Source organism: Polistes dominula, unplaced genomic scaffold (genome assembly GCF_049000335.1).
Source record: "Polistes dominula isolate Pdom_NZ unplaced genomic scaffold, Pdom_raw_medaka contig_82, whole genome shotgun sequence".
NCBI classification, from domain to species: domain Eukaryota; kingdom Metazoa; phylum Arthropoda; class Insecta; order Hymenoptera; family Vespidae; genus Polistes; species Polistes dominula.
In genome coordinates, this window is record NW_028301046.1 from 556,728 (window position 1) to 563,490 (window position 6,763).

Sequence of the window (6,763 nt, forward strand, 5' to 3'; positions counted from 1 at the left end):
TTTAAACAATCGGCAAACAACGATGATAAAGCACATATTTATCTTTTGTATAAATCTGTTTGTTTTAAAAAGAAGCAGCTGCAAATCAAGGCTATTGATAAATTTGTAATTACAAGTTATGTATCTATGCATGTGTATATATATACTAAGTAAGGGAAGAGTATCTTCAATCGATTGGTTGTTAAGTCATTGGAACTGTCATCATCATGGCTCGTTTTACAATGTCCTATTTGGCTTTCTTCGTGGTCTGTCTCGCTGCTAGAGGTAAACAAGAAAATACATATAACAAAAAATACAATTCGTACAATTGGTCGTAATTATTATTTATAATTGTGGGATTCGTGAAAATAATTGGACCGCTGGACCAACTGGACACCGGGACACGAACCACGAATTTTTCGCTTTTCGGGGCGACTGCTCTTTTAACCATTTGAGCTATCCAGGGCCCACCGATCAATCTTTCTCACGAATTGTATTTTTGTTTTTGTTTAAAAGCATTTGCCGAACCACCGGAGCGTATAGTAGGAGGTAGTCGTGCTGCTGTTGGTGAATTCCCCTATCAAGTTTCCATAAGAGTTGGTAATCAGCATACATGCGGTGGAACGATCATCTCTTCAAGACACATTTTAACTGCTGCACATTGTGTTAACGATTGGAATGCTCCAATCAGCTTTTATACCGTTGTAACTGGAACTAACAGTCTTAATTATGGTGGTGAAGTTCACGGTATCAGTTCTGTTTCTGTTCATCCCAGTTACATAGGTAGTCAGCAAACTTCTTGGATCAACGATGTAGCTGTTATTGCGGTAAATTTCAATTCAAGATTGGAATGATTGATTCAATACTATCTTTTTAACAATATAATTATTCTTTCAGTTAAGATCTCCTATAACGTTTAACAGTCTTCAAAAGGCTATTCCATTGCTGGATTCAGAAGTGCCAAATGGTAGTCTGCTCAGTTTGAGTGGATGGGGTAAAATCGCAACGAATGGTCCACTTTCCAATGCATTACTGAAGACCTATTTGTATGCTGAAGATTATAGAGTTTGTCAACAACAACATACGATACCCATCTACCCAAGTCAAATTTGTGCACTTAATCGAGCAGGAATTGGCGCTTGCCAGGTGAATAGAATTCATTCGAATAATTTAACTCTATTGTCAATGTTTTGTTATTGTATTATCGATTATTATTAATGTATATTTCTTTTTTTATTCGCAGGGTGACAGTGGTGGTCCACTCACTTACAATGGTAGAATTGCTGGTATTGTTTCTTGGGTTATTCCTTGTGCTCGTGGAATACCTGACGTTTTCACCAAAGTCTCGGCTCATCTTAATTTCATTAGAAATGCTGTTCAATCTACATAGACGATTTAATCATCAGATGCTCTGTTCACTTTTACAAAATATATATCTAATAATGTTTAAATAATTTTCATTTCAAATGACTTTGATTATTTCAATCTTCGACTTAGTATAATGATAGGATAATAATTTTTTTCGAAATATTTGTAAATTTATTAACAAATTTAATCAAATAAAAAAATATTATACATAATTATAAATCAGTTTTTATTTTTATTAAGTATGATAAAATGTAATATTGATGTAAACCTTTATAATTACTAATTATAAAAATTAAATAAATTTATTAAATATTTAAATAAACACCCTTTCAGAGTAAACTTTCCAGTGCACAAAAGGTTAACTCTAAATTGAACTCTACGAAATTTTTTATCATACTTGCAAAAATTATAATGAAAAAAATATTAATCATATTCAACGACGATTTAATCGCTCATATTTATGATAGAAATATTTTGAAAAAAAAAAGATTACTAACGCATAATACGAAATAGAAAGTTATGAGAGACATTTTTTAAAAAAATATCCAAGGATATCGGGAAAAAAAAACGGATTATGATTATTAATTAATTGATTATATTTATTACATATTTATTTATTAAAATATTTATTGCAAATGTAATCATAAGGTAAGGATTCTGTTTGTTCGTCAAAAATGAATGATTAAATTTGATCAAAGAGTTATTGCGTATTTAATAAAACCAAGATAACTGTAAACGCTGGTGAAGACATCAGGTATTCCACGAGCACAAGGAATTCCTCCAGAAACGATACCAATCACTTCATTAAAGAGGGATAATGGGCTGCCACTGTCACCCTAAAAATGAACAAATATTCGTATAATTCAATAATTATGATTAAACCATTGAAAGATTATTTTTAGATTTATCAACACTTACGGAACACGCTCCAACATTCTTTTGTACGAGAGTACAGATCTGAGATGATTTGATATCTATGGAACTGAAATAACTTTGGCATTCATCTTGAGACAATGTTTTGAGATTAAGTTTTCTGAGCAAAGGAGAAGCTCTTCTTGGGTAGCTAGAGGTTGCACCCCAAGCACCGATTATGGCATTAGTGTGGACTGGTGGTTTTTGGGTTGGCAGAGCAATAGGTTTTACACGATCGTTGAATTCGATTGGGCTGGCGAGCTGTAAAAAAAACAAATAATTTTTAGAAGATTTAACAAATATTGTTGTTCTTCAATCTTATTTGTAAGTAGAAAATTTGCAAGTTAATTTACCTTGATGATACCGATGTCGTTTATCCAAGGATTCTTCGGGTTAAAGTCATGGTGACGAATATAAAGACTAGGTTCGTAGACTTGACCACCGGAGTAAAGATTGTTCGTTCCAGCAACAATGGTTACCTCACCTGGTTCTGCGTCTAACAAAGGTACCACACAGTGAGCTGCAGTAAGGATGTGATATGGACCAATGATACAACCACCGCAATGAAGGTTATTGTCTATCCTTATGGATACCAAGTATGGAAATTCGTTATCTCGAGCAAGCGAAGCGCCGACCAAAGCTTCAGGTGGTTCACAGTATACTGATCAAAATATTCAAATATGTTTCAATGAAATATAAAAGAAGAAGATCAAATATTTATATTTTTTAAATGAAATCGACAACTTACCGGTGCTAACGATACTTGCAAAAAGGCAAGCAATGATTGCCTTTATTATATTTTTACGTGCCATTTAAATTTTCGATGGGTCTTTACAAAATCAAAATTCACAAAGTATACCGAATCGATGTTTCGTGCAATTTATATCAAAATACAATGTTTACTTAAGATTTTTATAAGCACTTGTGAATACTTTAACAAAAAAAAAAAAAAAAGAATTGGTAGATTGTAAAATGTAGATTGAAACATAATTTCAATGATGTTTTTTTTTTTCGATAATCAATATTTGAGTAACGAATGAATTAATTAATTCATTCATTCGACATGATTGCGTTTTATATCTAATTTTAATCATCGAATTTATAAACGAATGAGTTGTTTCGCGAAAATGATCATAGGCATTTAAACAATGAAAATATTTATTCAATTGTACGTATCTTCTTATCTTCGATTAAGTATCACGTCATATATGCATTTTAGTTGCACAATGCATTGGTACATTCATTATTATTATTGTTATTATTATTATTATTATTACTATCATTATGATTATCTGCTTAGCATATCAATTTCAAGAACCCATTCGAAATGTCGAAATCATCTTTTATAGCTCGAGTGCTGATGTTGGTTCGAAAGGATAGGTCGGTTAATGAGAATCTCAAGAAGAAGAAGAAGAAGAAGAAGAAGAAGAAAAAGGATAAGAAAAAGAAAGAACGATGACCTAATCGACCCCCCACGAAATCTTTTGCAATAAACGCGTATGTTTTCGCACGCATGCAAATTCTTGCGGTTAAATTCGTACCTTTTGGAATTTTTGATAGTCATTTTTATGAATTACAAATACAATTATATAATTACACTACAAGGTAAACGTTAAAATTATTTCTTTCTTTTTTTTTCCTCACTAATTGGTATATTTAATACATCGAGATCGAATGAAAAAAAAAAGAAAAAGAACAAATTCCGAAGACAACAAGAACACATTTGAAAGTAGTTTTTTTTTACGTAATACTCGTACAACAAGTAAGTACATTAACATTTAATGTGATCGTGCATTTGATCAACAATCGATTTACAAATACATATACACAGATATATAATATATATCGTATATATATAATACTTCTTTACTAGATCCTTTGGTGTTACGTAAATCAAGTCTTGTGATAAATGAAATCAACGAATTCGTTCTCTTAGCATGTTGTTTGAATAAACGTAGATGAATACTCATGAAGGATTCTCCCTCTCTCTCTTTCTTTCTTTCTAACTGTCAGGTTCTTAAATGTCACGTGAAATTTAGATCTCGAAATTGTTTATCGAAGATTAAAATCAGAGATAGTAAAAGAGCGTTGTTAAGAGTAGCACTTTGCAGAAAGAGAGAAGTGAAAATTCACTGACGAAAAATACACGATCGAAGATTCTTCGATCAGTCAGAGAAGATATCAGTCTGTAAACGTATTATACAGCGAATATTCATTATTCATCGGTGCGAGTACGTTCATAGGATCGACTGTTTCTCTTTTCTCGTTCACTCCTATAACTTGCGGTATATACCTCTCGTGCGATATAAGGCAATTAAATCCATGGAATGTGCACACACCATATGGTCTATCAATGGTGCAGCTACCCCACTCGAATCACCATAACCATTATTATTATCGTGGACAAGAAGTAGCCGGTAGGTATTGCTACTGGGTCGAGACTTCATCATCAACTCCTTACAATTCTCTTCTTGTTCATGGAAAACAGATTGATATTTTGGTCATCGTTACTCATAATTTCAAGTATGGATTATTACTCGTAAATGATTTTGTAAGAATTACGATTTTCATCGATGAGATTGATATATATATATAACTACTTCTCGAAGTTGTTCGAAATATTAATTACACTTTCATTTAGATGCAAGATACGAAAGGTAGGTAGGTAGGTAGGTAGGTAGGTACCTATGTTTCTCGTTCGATTATTGACGTCCTTCTTTGGAAGCTGACTACTTTAAGAAGAATTATTATTTACTAGATTTTCTTCAAACGTCTTTCATACAGGCTGTTTCTAAAATGAAACAATTATCTTTGAGTTATTTTATTATCATTGATCATAGATTGATTATTACAATTAATAAGGTATAAGTAATATGTGTGTGAATAAGATCATTTTTGTTTAGAAAAATGAATCTTTTAATTAGTTAGTTTAATGAGTTAATAATCTTTAGGAACATCCTATACAAATTACGTGTCCAGAAAAGGTACTGGTATATATGTATAAATGTATATATGTATGTATGTATGTATGTTCGCCGCCGGTTAAAATAGAAAGGATCGACGGTATGATTGCTTCCTTTTACGTGATTCGAAACTAATTCCCTGCGTAATGACGTTAAAGTCTTACAGAAGGAAGGGAAGAATATTTCCCGTTCCATTGCGAAACGTTTTATAGATGAACGAACTATCGAAGAAATTAATTGTACCTTTAACATTTGGTTATGAGGAGAAAAATCTCTCTTGTCTGCTTTTGTTATTCTATTCGACGTGTTTTTAATGATACCTACGAAAGAAAGAAAAAATTGTTACGATTAAACGTTATCAATTGAGATGTCTTTACACCTGATCATATATAAAATATCGCGTAGAATCATTGACGATGTTATTGAATATTAATTATTTCGTACGCAATGAAAGACGCGTGTAATTTAGAATTTCGTAATGTTTAGTAGATAATAAACGATATTAACATCAGCTGTGTAAACTTAACGATGTACGTCGATTATGCAAGTGTGGTTTTTGAAAATGTCTCATTTAGTTTTTAAAAAGACATCGATTGAACATTACACATGGAAATTTGAGTACCATGAGATTCCTTAATACAATCTTTGTAAGTTAACAAGTCTCTAGTTAGTTAATATAATATTATATTTCTTATATAATTATAAGATTTCAAGATTTTCTTCTTAATCATCGTATAATCATAATGATTCCAAAAACTTAGTCCTTCCAACTAGGCTTTCTAAATAGAAATAGGAGAGTCTCTTGATACATCAAACGATACAATATTCTTAGAACGACATAGGCCGTCGTTACGATACAATCGTACATCTCGGAGTACATCTGAAAGAGCTAGAAAGAAAGAAAGAAAGAAAGAAAGAAAGAAAGAAAGAAAGAAAGAAAGAAAGAGAAGAATCCTTCCACCCTTTTATGATTCATCGAAGGTGCCACAGCTAGTCGGTTCTTTTCGTAGAAGAGAAGACACGGTAACGAAGCTCGAGTCCGTGGTACGAGTCGAGCGAGTGGGTAGGGTTAAGAGGGCGCATTTACGTTCGTTTAAGAATTTTTCTTTCATCGAACGGAACATTGAAATCTTTCGAAGAGGCGGTGCTCGATGGGAGCTCGATCAGAAGAGTACCATGTTCTTCGTGTGTGTATGTACCTATGCATGTGTTGGAGGTCTTTGATCGACTGGAAGCTTCGATGGTAACAAAGAAAGGAAACGGAATGAGAGAAATAAAGAAAGAGAAAAAGACAAAGAAAGAAAGAAAGAAAGGGGGGGGGAGAGAGAAAGAGAGTCAGCGGCCGGAAAGTGAAAGAGCCACTTCTTCATGGTCACCATGTAGCAGCAATGCCATATCTCGGCAGTTTTATCACCGGCGTCATTCTCATTCGCGCGTGCATCGTGCCGCGTTAACGGCTGTATAATCGAGCTTTAACCTGTCTCCCTAATGAGCGCGAGCCTCGTTGTGCTGCGGAAACCGTCACGAAAGTGTCAAACCAT

The 6,763-nt window shown here is 33.1% G+C and overlaps 2 protein-coding genes across 2 annotated transcripts; one reads left to right on the forward strand and one right to left on the reverse strand.

The window, feature by feature from the left end:
• The first annotated feature begins 206 nt into the window (after nt 1-206).
• On the forward strand, nt 207-1,373 carry LOC107066275 (chymotrypsin-1-like). The gene is made up of 4 exons (XM_015320752.2): nt 207-264; nt 496-806; nt 877-1,125; nt 1,223-1,373. The coding sequence occupies exons 1-4, from the start codon at nt 207-209 to the stop codon at nt 1,367-1,369; spliced, it is 765 nt and encodes a 254-aa protein (XP_015176238.2). The 3' UTR covers nt 1,370-1,373.
• Nucleotides 1,374-1,985: 612 nt separating this feature from the next.
• On the reverse strand, nt 1,986-3,071 carry LOC107066276 (chymotrypsin-2-like). Its single transcript, XM_015320753.2, has 4 exons — nt 3,008-3,071; nt 2,613-2,920; nt 2,266-2,520; nt 1,986-2,183 (listed from the first exon to the last, which is right to left on the reverse strand). Exons 1-4 carry the CDS (start codon nt 3,069-3,071, stop codon nt 2,040-2,042), a joined length of 771 nt encoding a protein of 256 aa, XP_015176239.2. The 3' UTR covers nt 1,986-2,039.
• Nucleotides 3,072-6,763: the final 3,692 nt, after the last annotated feature.